The sequence below is a fragment of the Tursiops truncatus genome, chromosome 7 (assembly GCF_011762595.2).
Source record: "Tursiops truncatus isolate mTurTru1 chromosome 7, mTurTru1.mat.Y, whole genome shotgun sequence".
Lineage (NCBI taxonomy): Eukaryota > Metazoa > Chordata > Mammalia > Artiodactyla > Delphinidae > Tursiops > Tursiops truncatus.
Window position 1 is genome coordinate 93,380,437 of NC_047040.1, and position 18,246 is coordinate 93,398,682.

The window sequence follows — 18,246 nt, forward strand, 5'->3', positions numbered from 1 at the left end:
AGAAAGGTACAGTAATAAAACAGTGTAGTACTGGCTAAAGATATAAATAGTGTAAAAATGAGAGTTGAGAAATAAACTCTTACACTTATGGTCAACTGATATTCGACAAGGGTACCAAGATTATTCAGCGGGAAAAGAAAAGTATCTTCAACAAAGGATGCTGAAATAAGTAGACATACACATGCAAAAGAATGAAGTTGGACCCTTACCTCATACCATATATAAAAATTAACTCAAAAGAGATACATGCCCTAAATATAGGAGCTAAACCCATAAAACTCTTAGCAGAAATCAGGGATATGTTTTTATGACCTTCGGTCTGGAAATGGATTCTTACATATGACACCAAAAGCATGAGCAACAAAATGAAAAGATGGATAAAGTGAACTTCACCAAATAAAAAAAAAACTTTTATACATTAAAGACATTATCAAAAATGTGAAAAGACAACCTACAGAATGGGTGAACATATTTGTAAAACACACATCTGATAAGGGTCTAGAATCCAGAATATACAAGGAATTCTTACAGCTCAACTAAATGACAATCTGATTTAAAGACAGGCAAAGGACTTACACATTTCTCCCAAGATCAACAATGGCCAACAAGCACATGAAAAGATGATCAATATCACTAATCATTATAGACATGCAAGTCAAAACCATGAGATAACCACTTCACGCCAGGATGGCAATAATAATAATAATAATAATAATGGTAAATAACAAATGTTGGCAAGGATGTGGAGAAACTGGAACCTTTATACACTGCAAGTAGGAATATAAAATGGTTCAGACACCATGGAAAACAACCTGGCAGTTCCTCAAAAAGTTAAACATAGAATTATCATATCATCCAGTAATTTTTTCCTAGGTATGTACCCAAAGAAATGAAAACAGATACTTGAACAAATCCATGAACCTACATGCTCATAGAGCACTATGTACAATAGGCAAAAGGTGGAAACATCCCAAATTCAATAATGGTTGAAGATGAACAAATTGTGGTATATATATAAAATGGCATATTATGCAGCCATAAAAAGGCATGAAGTACTCATACATGCTACAACATGGATTAACCCTGAAACATTATGTTAAGCTAAAGAAGCCAGACACAGAATATAACGTATTGCATGACTCCATTAATATGAAGTATCCAGAATGGTAAATCCATTCTTTATAGAGAATAAAGACTGATGGTTGCCAGGGGCTGTGGGGTGAGGGGAATGGGTATGAACTTTTCTTTTGGGGTGATAAAAATGTTTTGGAACTAGACATAGGTGATGGTTGCAAAACATTGTGAATGTACTAAATGCCACTGAATTGTTCACTTCAAACTGTTTAATTTTACGTTATGTGAACTTGATCTAAAAAAACAAAACCACAGGGCTTCCCTGTTGGCACAGTGGTTGAGAGTCCGCCTGCTGATGCAGGGGACACGGGTTCGTGCCCCAGTCCAGGAAGATCCCACATGCCGTGGAGTGGCTGGGCCCGTGGGCCATGGCCACTGAGCCTGCGCGTCCGGAGCCTGTGCTCCGCAACGGGAGAGGCCACAACAGTGAGAGGCCCGCGTACCGCAAAAAAAAACCAAAAACCAAAAAAACAAACAAAAAACCCCCCACAAAACACTGAAATAATAGAGTACAAATTCTTTTCAAGTACAGACAAATCATTCCCCAAGAGACTACATGCTGGGACATGAAATAAGACTCAACAGGTTCCGAAACACTGAAAGCTTAGAGTAGATTCCCTGACCATATGCGACTAAAATAGAAATTGGTAACCATAAGCCCCAAACGTTTGGAAATTAACATGCTTCTAACGTAAATCATGGGTCTAAAAAGTCATAGGGGGACTTCCTTGGTGGCACAGTGGTTAAGAATCCACCTGCCAGTGCAGGGGACACAGGTTTGAGCCCTGGTCCAAGAAGATCCCACATGCTGCAGAGCAACTAAGCCTGTGCGCCACAACTACTGAGCCTGCACTCTACAGCCCGCGAGACACAACAACTGAAGCCCGTGCACCTAGAGCCCATGCTCCGTAACAAGAGAAGCCACCGCAATGAGAAGCCCGCACTCCGCAACAAAGAGTAGCCCCTGCACGCTGCAACTAAAGAAAGCCCGTGTGCAGCAACGAAGACCCAATGCAGCCAAAAATAAATAAATAAATAAATTTATAAAAAACAAAACAAAAAAACCTTATATTAGTAATAGTTCAAATAGAAAATGAATAAACAAAACTAATGAAGCCCTAAGTTGTTTTTCTTTTCTTTTCTTTTTTTTTTTTTTTGTGGTACGTGGGCCTCTCCCGCTGCGGAGCACAGGCTCCGGACGTGCAGGCACAGCAGCCATGGCTCACGGGCCCAGCCGCTCTGCGGCATGCGGGATCTTCCCGGACCGGGGCACGAAGCCGTGTCCCCTGCATTGACAGGCGGACTCCCAACCACTGCACCACCAGGGAAGCCCTTCTAAGCTGTTTTTCTTTTAACATCATCAAGAGAATTGATAAACCTCTAGTTAAACTAATAAAGGAAAAAGAAGACTGAAATTACTAATATCTTTAGATACTGAAGATACTAAAAGTATAAAAAGGGGATATTACATATGAGCAACTTTATGCCAAAAAGTTTCACAACATAAATGAAATTGATACAAACTACCATCCAAAATGAAAAGGAAATTGTAACGGCCCTATATCTAATACTAAAAAATAAGAATTCATAATTTAAAAACCTTCCCTGCAAAAGAAATCCAGGTCCAGATGGATTCATTAGTGCAATTCTAGCAAATATTCAAGAAGAAATAACACCAATTCTACATAAAATCCTTTAGAAAATAAATGAGGGAACACTATCCAACTCATTTTGAAGTCAGTACCACCCTGGGTACTACAACCTGAAAAAGACATTACAAGCAAACTACAGACTGATATCCTTCATGAACATACATGCAAAAATCCATAAGAAAATACTAGCAAATTGAACGCAGTGATATATAAAAAAGATAACTATATCATGATATATATATCACTACATATCGTGAGGTATGTTCCAGAAACAAAAGGTTAGTTTAACATTCAAAAGTCAAAGTAATTTACTGTATAAGTAGACTAAAGGGGAAAAAACCCCACATGATCACCTCAATAGATGCCAAAAAAATTTTTTTACAAGATTAATATCCATTCATGGTAAAGACTCTTAGCAAACTAGGAATATTAGAAAATTGTACAAAAAACCCCACATATAGTATCACAGTTAATGATGAAAGACTGAACGCTTACCCTTACGGCTGGAAACAAGGAAAGCATATATACTTTCAAAACTTATATTTAAGTTAATACATGGATTCTAGAGATTTTTACTTCCCTCTGTTGTGTTGAAAGTATTCAACATAAGGGCTCCTAGCTAATGTAATAAGGCAAGCAAAAGAATCAAAAGGTGTATAGATTGGAAAGGATAATGTATGTAGAATAATCAAATTTAGAAAGTCCACAGGATAAAAGATCAGTATATAAAAAACAATTATATTTCTACATACTAGCAATGAACAAATAGAAAATAAAATTTTAAAATAATCTCCTTTAGAATGTCACCTTAAAACATTCAATATTTAGGGATATATTAAAAAAATACGTGTAACACTTGTGTGATGAAAACTACAAAATACTGTTGACAAAAAATTAAGGAAGATCTAAATAAATGGAGAGAGATACCATGTTCGTGCATTGGACGATTCAATGGTGTTAAGATGTTAATTCTCCCCAAAATGATCTACCTCTTCTTAAAATGTATCATTTTATTTTTATAGTGCATTTACTTTACTGTGTTTCTCTTAAGCTAATCAGAACAAAAAAAACTTCTCAGAGTCAGAAGGAAACTCAAAGATCACATAGTGTAACCCTCCAACTGAAGTGTCTACATGTCATGTGGTTGTCTAGCATGCACTTGAAAATCTCCAAAAGGGAAGATGACTACAAGCTTTGCTTACAGGTTCTCACAAATCCTATCCATGCGAAATTAAAAATAAGCTCTCTAGGGGCTTCCCTGATGGCGCTGGGGTTGAGAATCTGCCTGCCAATGCAGGGAACACGGGTTTGAGCCCTGGTCTGGGAAGATCCCACATGCCTCGGAGCAACTGGGCCCGTGAGCCACAACTACTGAGCCTGCGCGTCTGGAGCCTGTGCTCCGCAACAAGAGAGGCCGCGACAGTGAGAGGCCCGCGCACCGCGATGAAGAGTGGCCCCCGCTCGCCGCAACTAGAGAAAGCCCTTGTGCAGAAATGAAGACCCAACACAGACAAAAATAAATTAATTAAAAAAGAAAATTAAAAAAAAAATCTCTCTAAAGTTAAAAGTGATCTTAAATGAGAGGCTTCCACAGGAGAGAAAAGATGAAAAAGCAATGTACCTGTGGAGAGGGCTGTTGAATATATCCTTGCTGCTGGAGCACAGGCTGGCTGACAGGATGACCAGAGGCAGAATAGCCAGCAGTAGGGACTGGCTGCCCAGGTGGTAGCGGAGGAGGAGGCGGTGGCGGCGGTGGTGGAGGGGCTGCTGTCATGATATAACCAGACTGCTGTGGGGACTGAAGAACAACAGTGGACTGGAACATGGTGGCGTGAGGATCAGAACCATCTGCAGATGGCTGGCGGGCAAGACTCATGTGGCTAAACTGAGACCCAAGGTTGTCCTGCTAACAAAGGGAGAAGTCAGAAATCAGTAAGCTTTCCATACATAGACCAAACTTATCAAAGAAAAATACTTCACATATTTTAAGAAGAGTTGCAGTAGTATATATTACGGAAATCATGTATCTACAACAGACATGACTTAATAGAAGAACAGCTACAAGAAAATTAGAACTCTAAGGCAGCAAGGTAGGACTATTACAATGCTATCATTGCAAACTGCTCATAAAATATATCTAACGGAAATGTATAGCATGCAGAAAAGAGTAGGGTGTAACATTACACAATAAAAAAATGAAAAGACACTATCTAAATGAAGACTAAAGGCACACTTTTATATTATACAATTAACATTTTCTGAAAGGACTTCGAAGACCAGGAGTCTAGCAGCACATGGTACTAATTACTCTTTACTTTAAATCGGTGCCCTTCTTCCCAGAAGGCAAGATTCAGGTTCTATGCATTTCTGTATCTCCTCCCATACCCAACAATCAAATATACTAGCAGAAATGAAATAAAATATATAAAATCTACCCTCCCTGATGTACACTCTAATCTCTCAACAATAATTTGGTCATAAACTCTTCCATAGTGTTTATCCTTAAGTCAGATGTTAGACAAATATAATCCAAATGACAGTTTCCTACTGCTTTTGCTACTTAAGAGAGCCGGCAATGGTGCCCAGCCAAGAAAGAGTTACGATTTATATGCCATCTGACAAATGTTTCTCTGACTCAACAGCATAAGGATCAATTCTGACTAGTCTACATAATATCACTGATATGACGATAATGGGGTTAAAAAGGCGTTCCCTTGCTCCCAAGGAGCCACAGACTGGCGACAATATGTACCATATTTTGTTAAGAGGGAAAATTTGAAAAAAAGTTACTTAAAATATTGTGGTAATTGAGTTGTTAGATCAAAGCTGTTGACATGTCTGCAATTTCTATAATCTGCTGGTTTCTGCAAAGTAAATCAAGGCTATGGAGATGATAAAGGGACTGAAAAAAAAGGGAACGTGACTTAGTGACTGAAAGTATATGGCTTTACTCTTCTCAAATGGTTGCTCTGACAGAGTCTAGCACTATTCATAGAATTCAATGAATAGTTTCAGAAGAGGAAAATATACTTACAAATACCTACTAGCTGTAATTACAACGTAATATGGCCAAATATTTTAAAAAGAGATACCATAACTATATACCACCATCAGAGTCATCTTGGTAAAAAAAGTCATTTTCTTAATCCAATGATCTGCCATTTTTCCAAAACATTTTTGAGGTTTTTATGGTATTTCTAAAAATGTTGTCAATCTTCTCAATGCTGGCAAAATTTCATTTTTTTTAGACTGAAAGTGATTTTCGAAAATCATTCAGAGCCAAGGCTGGTAAATAAGGTTGCCTCAAGCTTAAAACAAAAACATCCCCAACAAAACAAAACATTTCTAAAAAGTGGCAAGTGATTTTAAGATATAGCTTATAATTTAACCTGGATGTGATTTCAAAATGTGATGGCCAGATAGTCTGAAAAATAAGAGCATCACTGGGAAAAGTATACTGGTGGTTAGGCAGATTCATTTAAAGGGAAGGACATTAACACTTATTGAATATCTATTTCATGTTAGGCACTATGCAGGAGGTACTTTATATGGTGCCCTCATATGCTCAGTAACTAGAGAAGGTCACACAGAGAACACATGGCAATGGTGTATCTGAGTTCTTACTGAGATGTATAACTTGGGGCATACTTTGGATTAAATGAAGTACCATCACTTTTAGTCACAGATTACATATCTAGAGATCTTCTTTGGAAATATACTAAGGAGGATGTCTTATGTAATTGGAAGCTCCAATTCACCCTAATGACTGATACTAAGTCTACTGGACCTGGGGCACTGGGGAAAGAACAGAAAGCCTAAACCCAGATGAAAGCTGCCACCCCAGGACCGCACAGACCTGCACTGGCCTCAATGAGAAAATTAGCTAAAACATCTTAGGACTTGAAAAGGGAGGAAAAGATTAGGCTTTATACAATCACTGTGATAAGCCAATATAACAAATATTTTATGGAAGAGAATAAATTATTTCTAATACAGGTTAGAAATGCTTTTTCAAAATGTATGTAACCCTGACTTTAGAAAATCATAAAAGAACATATCACATCAATCACATTCACAAGGATTCATCACACATCCATCCACAGAAACAACGCAGGAGGTGAATAGAGATATAGTACCACGGAGTATTGCTGGGTGGGTGAGACTGGCAGGAACGGGGATGGGTAAGGGGCTGTAGAGTACTGAACAGGCTGTGAAGAGGGCTGCAGAGGACGAATAGGCTAAGGAATAACAGGTTGGCAAACAATGTTAATGTCGGAATAAAATGTTAGAAGAATTGCATAAAATGGAAAGTTAACTTTTTTTGGCAATAACTTAAAACTACAAAGTCACCTAAAATACAACATTATAGGAAACAACAAAAACAATACTAAGCGAAGAAACTCTACATAGAAAAATTTTGAGAACATACATTTAAATTTAAAACATAATTAGAAAGATAATTTTTTTCATAAAAGTATTTATTAGATTCACTGCAACAGGTAATTTAGACATTTCAAATCCTATTATCTAACAAGACCCCTGGGTTAAGTCAGTAAAAGCAAAACCATTTATCCTTACTTCCTGGTTTGATGACGGGGCTGTTCTACTTAGCTATGTAATACTAAGTAATAAAAGAAAAACTTCACTCACTCTTATTATCAGACAGCATATCTTACATAATACCTATGGCCAAGTATCCTCTCTATTTGATAAGGTATGATTAGATAACTCTTTTGGGACCAAACTGCCTAAATTTTAGCAATTTTTAAACAAAAATGTACTGTGAGTACCATTAATAGCCTAAAGAAAACACACACATACATATAAGCACGTGCACACACACACAAACAGATCTTTTTACATAAGGAAGATAAACACAGTTTTCTTCTAACTAAAAATTTTTATTGAGAGAATATTAGGAGCTGAGAAACTACACTTGGTCTTTGAACAACTCAGGGATTAGGGGCACTGACCCTCTGCACGGTCAAAAATCTGTGTATAACTTATGGTTGGTCCTGTGCCTGCAGATTCTACTCCACAGATTCAACCAATCACAGATCATGTATACTGTAGTTATGTATTTAGTGAAAAAAATCTATGTATAAGTGGACCCTCGCAGTTCAAACCCATGTGGTTCGACAATCCACTGTAATTATTTGAAATTCTTTTTACTAACGAAATACTCCTGCATTTCAGAGAAAAAAAATTTTAAGTTTTATGTTTCCCAAGGGCACTCAAAACACAGGTGTTCTGAAACATGAAAGAGGTTTCAATCCTTTCTAAATTTTAGGGAATACAGCTGGCCATCTATAGGCTAATAATGGCATTTAGTTTCCCAGTCTTACATTTATATAGTTTATTACAAAGGACAATATATATATTGGTTTAATGACTATCATAATCTACCATTCAGGTGGCAATCAGGTTAAAGGAAATTAAGTGACCTGTATACAACCATTTAAACAAGCACTGGAGGAACCCAAGTCATTTTATCTAATGAAAACTCTTAGTTTTGGTTACAATATACATACATGAATCTCCCTGGACAATAACTCCAAACAGTATACTTTAGAAACGCAAAATTAACTAAATAAGATTTAGTTAATTTTGGGAACTAAAATTAACTAAATTAACAGGGAATAATCTAGATAAGGAGAAATTCTTAGGACTAAGACGTATAATGATGAGTTTGCCCTTCCACCACAAAATCAACACAACAGTTTCTGGAAAAAATGAAAGGCTTAGATTAGTTTAGAATTCCACAAAAAATTCTAGAGCTAACATACTAAAAAAAGTATAAGCTGAAAATCTACAGAGTAGCCACTGGTTCCTCACTAACCTCTTGACTAGAAATTAGCAAGCTTCCTAATGGATGACAGCACATATCACACTAAATGAGGTGTTGTGGCTTTAAAACTACCAAGTACAAGCTATATAATGTGTTATTAAGTCAGACAACCATTAAGACACAACTTTCTTCCAGAAAACGTGACCTACTAGGTCAGTGTCAGATGAAACAAAAGCCTTAGTCTGCTGGGGCGTAAAAGAAACAAGAACACTGTGAGCACTAAAGGTAGGACTTAATGTCTGCTAGAGTGTCAAGTGGTAATGAGAAAAATGTGGGCTAGAAGACTGGCTGATCAAAGTGAAATTCTGACACTACGTAGAAAAGAAAAAGCGCTAGCACTTCCTTTTTTCTACTTAAATTGCAACTGGCTGTAAAATAACATCCACTTAAAGTGACTGGTTTCAAGAACGCAGCCCATTTGAAGGCTTTGGAAATCACAGCATTACTGTGTTTGGTTATTTGAAATTTCATGGATGGATTATCTCAGTGTGCAAGAGATCGCTACTGAGTATCATTTGTTCATCAATTCTCTATTCTTGTATTTGACGAAGAATTACCAGAAACACCTGAAGCAATGCCAGGAAAAACAGCCATGGAGTTTGAGGCATACCCCAATATTTCAAGTTATAGTCTATTAAGACAGCATTTCTTTTTTTTTTTGCGGTATGCGGACCTCTCACTGTTGTGGCCTCTCCCGTTGCGGAGCACAGGCTCTGGACGCGCAGGCTCAGCGGCCACGGCTCACGGGCCCAGCCTCTCCGCGGCGTGTGGGATCTTCCCGGACCAGGGCGCGAACCCATGTCCCCTGCATCAGCAGGCGGACTCTCAACCACTGCGCCACCAGGAAAGCCCTAAGACAGCATTTCTAAACTAAGCTGCCTACATCTTCACTTAGGACTGTCTTTTAAAGCTAAATCAGGCAAAGCTATTTCTAAGAGATAATAATCTGAAACATATAACCACAGATTAAACCCTTAGGATTTTTTGAAGGTGCCTGACTAACATTATTTCCATTGAATTAAATCAAATGAAAATCAGCCCTATAAAGCTCTTGGTGAAATTCACAGCACTGCAAACATGACCACACAATAGCAAATGAAAGGGAAACACTTCAAGACCAAGTTGAATGAAACCAAGGCAGAGAAGGCCAGGGAGGGAGTTTTATGTAGTTTAATATGTACCTGAGTGTATGTAATCAAACGGGGTTGGGAAGTAGGTATGGGAGTCTTTGGAAGTAGTTTTAGACAGTTTCCTCTACATATATGAATTCATTTGTATGGTCTTGGAAGTGCATCAAACACCTTGAAGTCCTACTTCAGAGAAACTGCCTTGCCCAGTATTACAAGTCTTAATTGCCAGAGCAATAATTATTTGCATTAGTTTAAAAATATTTGATAACTTTATCAAACTGCTCATACATTTTTCACCCCTGCAGTACAAATATAACTTGTGAATAAAACTAATGAAATTTCTCCAGTTCAAGTTTATCACTATACTTCTTTCTCAAAACATTACTCTGCATGTTCTCACCAGTGGAATATTTAGATCGTCTTCCAGGGAAAAAGAGGTGCAAATAACTGTACAAACTGCCTTTGATATGCTACACAACCTTTAAAAGATAGAATGAAAGTAAGAATTTACACTAGTATAGTCAAGTTCAGCAAGAATGAGTAACACATCTACAGGGGAAAAGCTTGAATGTGAAAATGCATGTGTAAACTCTAAACATTTATACAAATTCAAGATATTATTAAGAGCACTACTGAGAATTCTATATCAATGTTTCTGTCTTTATCTTTCACAGAGCAGGTGGGGTGGAGAGTACCTTGTAGCGAGGAGAGTCAACTCAGTTTCTTCTAAGTGCTTGATCTGTTGAATCTTAGAACAACTCACTTTGCTCACTGGGGTAATGAACTATCTTAGTTTTATTTTTTATTCCTCTGGTCCCTTGCCTGCTGTTGTGAAATGCAAGGTATAAAATACTCACCATACAGGGTCGTGAGATAAATATTTCCCTTCCTTCCAATATATATTCTGTTTTCATTAGCAGAAAAGCCCTTGAAGTTAACCTCTCTTCCTACGAGCGATGAGTAGGACATCACTGGTGGAGAATACTAAAGTTCTAAGAGACACTTACTTGGGCTCTCTCGATTATAATTAGTGACTTTAGTCCCAAATATGCAAAGGCAGGTGAACTTAGCATTGTGTAATCGTGGACGTGTGCACCTGTGAGAAGATGTGATGGGCTGCTTGCTGCTGAGGTGGCAGTGCTGGCAGAGGCGGCTGTGGAGGTCCAGGCACTTGGGCTCTAACTGGCTGTTGAGTCACAGGAGGGCTACACACAACTGGACTCCCATCTGGGTTTAGGAAGGGCTGACCTGAAAATTTTAAAAAGGAAGAACAAAAGATCATTTACGATGGAGACCGAATATAGGTCGCTCTACAGACAACTTACAGCACATGTCTGCAGTCCTGATTCATAATTCCAAAAGCGTCAAGGTTCTGGAAACCAAAAGCTTTTCTTACCTTGGAAAGCAAAGCCTGATCTTACACGAGCCTATTAATAGTCTTTATATTTCCCACTTAGAGTAAATATTCAAAATTTTTGCTGCGGTGTTTTACTATGGGGGTGCCGTGCCAGAAACCACTTGAGTTGTTTTATACTACACAGTATTTTCCAAGAAACTCAATTCTGAAACACATCTTGCTCAAGGGATTGAGTTACAGGATTGTGTAACATTTCAGTTTCAAGGGGAAAAAAAAATACTTGACTTTGGGATACTGGAAATTTATTAATTAGCCTGTTAGATGGTAAGAAATATCTAATTTACAGGTCACACTGCATATATTTAACTAGTAAGATTAAAAGCTGATGAAAATTAAAATGGTTGATAACTTCAAATTTCAAATTGTGGAGTTGATGGCAGTGTCCTTATTTTATAACTTCTAACTTGTTAAAAGTAGAAAATAATTTAAAAATTCTAAATAATTTTCTAAAAAAATTTCCTTTCACTTCCAATGAGCTTTACTCATAGGTAAAAAATAAAACGAGAGAGAACTTTAGTACTGATCTTGAGGCTTATTCTTATTGGTTACCAATTACGGGAGGAATACTTTTAAGTAACTCTCTACACATACATTCTAAACAAGTTTTTCTTATTATGCAAAGTAATATTCTTAGAAATAACTAACAAATACAGAATAACTAACAAATACAGATCAGAAAGTAAATAAATTCCCCATAATCTTATCATCAACAATTTGGATACCTTCCTTCCAGACTTTTTCAATGTACACATAAACAGATTCAAAGAGTAGTATTTTTCCTTGCTATACACTGAATGATTTAAAAAAACACACTAGATTATTAAAAAAAGAAAGAAAGAAAAATGAAAGGACTATGTGAAATAAAGAGATCATTGACTACATACCCTTTTAGGATGGGAAGAATATCTATGTGTCTTAAACTGCCTTCAAAACATCCTCTCTTTTTTTAAAATAAACTTGTGACATATAATAAAATAATATTTGGGAAAGCAGAATACACTGTTCCATTGCTGTCAAGTGGAAAAAGTTCTCCAAAGTCAAATTATTTTCATCAGTTAATTTCCTGATAATTTATGTGATGGTTATAGATAACTAAAAGCAAGCCATGCTGGATATTTGTTGATTGTTATAAATAATTTTGAAAAAAAAAATGGTAGAGAAGACTTGAGTGAAAGCATGTTTAAAAGTAACTTAAGGATTGTGTGAAAAAAGCTGGATGTGTGGTGATGCTGTTCTCAAAAACAAAGAGATCACTTTTGGGCTAATTTAAAATTAAGTATACAATTTAATTTCAGGTTGCTTAGTTTCTCATTTCTACTCAAATGAAGCTTCCACGTTACCAAAACCATGTTAACTAATATTCTGAATTAAAAATAATAGAAAATAGTAAAATATTAAATCATCTTATATTCTGCCCCAGGAAAACAAGAAGTTTAGTAATATAATAGACTTGAAGGATCAGAAGATAACGGTTATAAAGCAAAAACTGAGTTTCTGAAGAGTCAGTTATTTACGCTAATTCCATTTTTACAACAGAAACAAAAGTTTGAATACTTTATCTTAAAAAAGAGATGCAAATGAAATCTGAAGGTAACAAGTTCCCAGCCATGGTTTTTTCTACAACAAACAAAAGGCAGGTTTCAGAACACTCAGAGACTCTGACACACCTTGCCCAACTACTGCCATGCTGATATGATCACATTAGCTAAATCTGAATCTTTAAGGTTATTGAATGACTTAAGGTGATTTTCATTATCTTACCATATGATTGGGCTATGTTATTTTGAAACCAAAACTTCTTGCCATTAAAAAAAAATTTTATTTTCTCAATATAAGTCATTTTTGCCAATATACATAATGAAATGTATTATGACTGCAGTTTCTTAATCTCTCTGAAGTTCAGTTTCCTTATCTGTAAATGTAGATTTCACCTACCTAACAGGGTTGCTATAAGTAATGTATTTAAAGCACATAATACAGTACATGACACATGATAAACACTCAATAAATACAAAGTACTATCTAATTGCAAAGAATGTGTTGTCAATATTAATTCATAACGACTATCTATTTTCTTTCACTACTAATAAGATGTTCTTTAGCTTTTCCTAAGTAGAAAACAGTTACCATATTCAGAAGAGCAATTACTTATGGGTTCTTTCCACCGCATTACGTAAGAAGTAAGAGCTGCTAACGTTCTCCTTCTTCATGAAATGCATACTATTTTTCCCACGGTAAAACTGTTCTATCAAATAAAGTTCTTTCAAAGGTGGTTGTCCCATTTCTAGGAAATGAATTGTTTCTTAATTATTTGGCCTAAAAGATGATGTCATGGATGTCACAAGGAGAAAAATACTTTCTGATATAAATGTCTTTTAACATTCTCTAGCATAAAGTGTTTTTATTAAAGTTCTAGGGAAAATGCTAATCACACATGAAATATAAAAAGCTGACAATGCATATACAGATAATACATTTAATACATATTCTTTAGTTTTCAGATAACTCCTGATATCTCAACTGAAATAAACCTTTTTCTGGATACCAACCTGTTTGTGGGTTGATCAGAATACTGCCAGGTGGTATGCCTGTCGCTTCCAAGGGAAGCAAAAAGAAGCTAGTGCTAGGAGATGCGACTTGCCCATTTAGGCCACCATCAAAGGAAAGAGAACTATGAGTGCTGACAGTTGGATAGACGACAGGTGCGCCATGAGAAGACTGGCTGAGAGCTGTACCTGGAAGAGGCTGCTGGATGTGAGAGAGAGAGCCCGTAGATGACCCTACACTACCAGAAGACTCAGAACCTAGGGGAGGAGTAATGAAAAAGAGGGAATTTTTTAAACCTCATATAAAAACGCAGGTTTTAAATAAGTAACAATAAAATTCACATTGCATAACATGCAGTTACCACATGAAAGCATGAACTATTTTTGACTTACTGTACAATTTTGCTTCCCCTCTCCACCAAGAACATGTTTAATACAGCAAAACTGATCACATAAGTTGCAAGAGAAGTCATAGCCAAAGCATGCAACTAAAGCAAGTCTATAATACTGGGTTGGCCAAAAGATTCGTTCGGTTTTTTTCCGTAAGATGGCTCTAGTAGCACTTAGTTCTCTTTAACTTCATTTGAAACAAGTTTGTTAGACTGTTATGTGACAGCTGCAGTTAAAAAAAAACTTACCAAAATTGGTGAATTTTTGTAAAGCCATTTTAATATTGAAGATGGAAGAAAATAGCAACATTTTCGGCATATTATGCTTGATTATTTGAAAAAAGGTAAAAATGCAACTGAAACGCAAAAAGAGATTTGTGCCGTGTATGGAGAAGGTGCTGCGACTGATCGAATACGTCAAAAGTGGTTTGTGAAGTTTCGTGATGGATATTTCCTGCTGGACGATACTCCAGAGCTGAGTAGACTAGTTGAAGTTGACAGCGATCAAACTGAGACGTTAATTGAGAACAATCAATGTTATACTACATAGGAGATAGGTGACATACTCAAAATATCCAAATCAAGCATTGAAAATCATTTGCACTAGCCTGGTTATGTGAATCGCTTTGATGTTTGGGTTCCACGTAAGTTAAGTGACTGTATTTCTACATGAAATTCTCGACTGTATTTCTACATGAAATTCTCTACTGAAATGTAATGAAATCGGGTTTTTTTTTTTTTTTTGCGGTATGGGGGCCTCTCACTGCTGTGGCCTCTCTCCCGTTGCGGAGCACAGGCTCCGGACGCGCAGGCTCAGCGGCCATGGCTCACGGGCCCAGCCGCTCTGCGGCATGTGGGATCTTCCCGGACCGGGGCATGAACCTGCGTCCACTGCATTGGCAGGCGGACTCTCAACCACTGCGCCACCAAGGAAGCCCCGAAATCGTTCCGTTTTTAAAACACATTGTGACGGGCGATGAAAAGTGGATACTATAAGATAACGTGGAATGGAAGAGATCATGGGGCAAGTGACATGAACCACCAACCACACCAAAGGCCACTCTTCATCCAAAGAAGATGATTGTGTAAATGGTGGGATTGGAAGGGGGTCCTCTATTATAAGCTCCTTCCGGAAAACCAAACGATTCACTCCAAGAAGTACTGCTCCCAGTTAGACCAAATGAAAGCAGCACTCGAAGAAAAGCGTCCAGAATTAGTCAACAGAAAACACATAATCTTCCATCGAGGTAACGCAAGATGGCATGTTTCTTTGATGACCAGGCAAAAACTGTTACAGCTTGGCTGGGAAGTTCTGATTCATCTGCCTTATTCACCAGACATTGCACCTTTGGATTTCCATTTATTTCAGTCTTTACAAAATTCTCTTAATGGAAAAAAATTTCAATTCTCTTGAAGACTGTAAAAGGCACCTGGAACAGTTCTTTGCTCAAAAAGATAAAAAGTTTTGGGAAGATGGAATTATGAAGTTGCCTGAAAAATGGCAGAAAGCAATGGAACGGTGAATATGTTGTTCAATAAAGTTCTTGGTGAAAATGAAAAATGTGTCTTTTATTTTTACTTAAAAACCGAAGGCACTATTTGGCCAACCCAGTAACAGCAGCCACAGACAGCCACAAAAAACACATTACCCACATTCCCAAAAGGACAAAGTTACGTATATTTTTACCTTTTAGATTAACACCTAGGAATATACAGATTATAATTTTTCCCCCAGGACAAAGAACTTAGCACAGCCAAATGCCCAAAACCTCTTATATCAGAAACCCCTTATCTATAAGAACACAGAAAGATTAAGAGCAGTGTAGGAAATAACAAAAATGATAACTCTCTATCAAGAGAAACAACTGTCAGGTTTCACTGCAGACTTTCATTTTCAGCTCGTAATCATAGCATCTTCCTGTAACGTAAAGTCAACTTTCAATTTTTTATCACAGCAAGGGACAAAGGTAGAATAAAAATATTCCAAGTACTTACATTAGCATCAGCTTAAAATTTATTTCTCACTGTACTTAATAAGCTAATTTGATAATTTATTTTTAACTGCTTTCCTGCCTCCAATCTACTTAATTTTCTATTATACAGAGACTGAAGAAGTCACCGACTTTCAGTATAATGGCTTAAGGTAGACAATGAGACAATGAAAGAAAAGAAAAGATTTTGATGATGTAAATAGTTAATTAGGTTTTGAATAACAGAATTGACTCTGGGATGGAGAATTAATTTTTAATGAATGACATAAACAAATATGATACACTACAGCGACTGCCTCAGAAGGATAACTTCTATTTTAAGTTGTGCCAAAAATGACTATCTCCAAGAACTATATGAAAAAAAGTTTTTTCCTAATAAAAGAATTAAATATTTATTTTCATCTCTGAAGATAATATAGATTATAAATAGTACATGTTCTAAAAATGTTTTAGGGACTTCCCTGGTGGTCTAGTGGTTGAGAATATGTCTTGCAATGCAGGGTCACTGGTTTGATCCCTGGTCAGGGAACTAAGATCCCACATGCTGCTGGGCAACTGGGTCCGTGCGCTGCAACTACTGAGCCTGTGCAGAGCCTGTGCAGTCTGGAGCCTGCGCACCGCAACGAAAGATCCCACGTGCCATAACTAAGACTCAATGAAGCAAAAAAATATAAATAAATAAATTTAAAAAAATGTTTTCATTTGGCTGTGTGTCTAAATGACTTCCTCACAACACATGAGTAGTTTTTTTTCCTGTTATGATGACATGATGACTGACCGTTTATCAAATAAATGCATATTTGGTACATATGCATATTTCTTATATTCATAAAATTTACCTATCTTTAGCAAGAGTCTATCATATACACTAAGACATTTTAAATATCCACATTATAAGTTAAAAAGATGACAAGTGCAATTCACAAACCTTAAGAATTTAAAGTACTGAATTACAGTCAGAGATGAGAAAAATTTACTCTGTCACCTTCAAATTTACACCTCTCCCTTCAATTGTTATCTGTGTAAAACCATATATCTAGGCTTTACCCGAAAGGATAAAGAGCCATTTCTGCTGATTTTCATGCTTATTTTGGGATACAAATAAAGATCCGTGAGGATCCTAAAAGAGACATGAACTTTAGTATCGAAGCCAGTGAAAGTGAAAAGAGAAAAATGCTAGGAGCCTAAAAGTTATGTAATCTAAAAGCAAAGAAGCTAGTAGAATGAGAATGTTATTGAAATTTCTACTTATCCATAATAATTACATTGTATTATATTTCTTTAGTTTTTAAATTCCTCAAAAACTTCTCAGCAATTTTATATGTTTTTTTAGAATGGCAAATGAACTTTATCATGAAATGCACTCAATAATATGATAGTATTAGCTGAATTTCAGCTAATGACAGTATTAGCTGAAAATGCAATCAATGTTAACTAATCCTAGGTAAGGAAAGATGCCTTCTGTAAATCTCTCTCACACAGAGAATAAATCCTAATGTCAGTAAACGTGTTACCTCTTAAGTACTTTGGAGGTGCTCAATGTACTGCTGGTAGGAATCCTATATTTTAGGATAATTACAGAAGCCACATGATGAATAAAGACCTAAGACAGCATTAGGGAAACTAATGTTTTGACTGCACAGTTCTAGACAGATATTTATACCTGTTTTTGAAAGCCTGCCTATGCTTTTGCTGCTTCCAGAACTATCACCTCTTGTCAGAACTGAAATTCCACTGAAGCTGCTGGCTTTGGTTACAGCGGGCTTGAAGTTTCGGAGAGAGCTATCTGAATCCGTGCTGCTCCAGGGTCGTGGTTCAGAGTACTTCAACTCGTTCTCAGTGCTGCTCTGATGGCTATTTGTTGATCTCCCTGAAGAATCTTTATTAACTCTGTAATTTAGAAATAAAACTTTGAGAAGCTAATAGAGACAAAAAGGAAAATTATTTAAAAAATGCTTTAAATATTCAATACTGTGTACTGCACGAAAACATGCTTCCAATACCTAAATATCTGGCGCCTCTGCTGGGTGCTACTAGCATCCTCGTCTTGGATTCTGTTGGCATTTTCATAAAACATTTTTATTTTTTTTAAAACATTTTTATTTTTATTAGCATCAGTGAGACACTTAGCAAAACAAA

At 36.7% G+C, this 18,246-nt stretch overlaps 1 protein-coding gene across 15 annotated transcripts in view; it reads right to left on the reverse strand.

Moving 5' to 3' along the window:
* Positions 1 to 18,246, reverse strand: part of R3HDM1 (R3H domain containing 1) — a 114,600-nt gene that overhangs the window by 57,530 nt on the left and 38,824 nt on the right. For 6 of the 15 annotated variants that reach the window (XM_019925495.3, XM_019925491.3, XM_019925488.3 and 3 more), the window contains 6 exons: positions 18,111 to 18,161; positions 17,771 to 17,997; positions 13,731 to 13,985; positions 10,861 to 11,012; positions 6,923 to 7,024; positions 4,408 to 4,692 (listed from right to left, as the gene is read on the reverse strand). In XM_019925495.3, coding sequence (XP_019781054.1) covers positions 4,408 to 4,692; positions 6,923 to 7,024; positions 10,861 to 11,012; positions 13,731 to 13,985; positions 17,771 to 17,997; positions 18,111 to 18,161 — 1,072 coding nt within the window. The remainder of the gene's footprint in view (positions 1 to 4,407; positions 4,693 to 6,922; positions 7,025 to 10,860; positions 11,013 to 13,730; positions 13,986 to 17,770; positions 17,998 to 18,110; positions 18,162 to 18,246) is intronic. The other 9 variants (XM_073807749.1, XM_073807748.1, XM_019925496.3 and 6 more) reach the window with 9 other exon arrangements.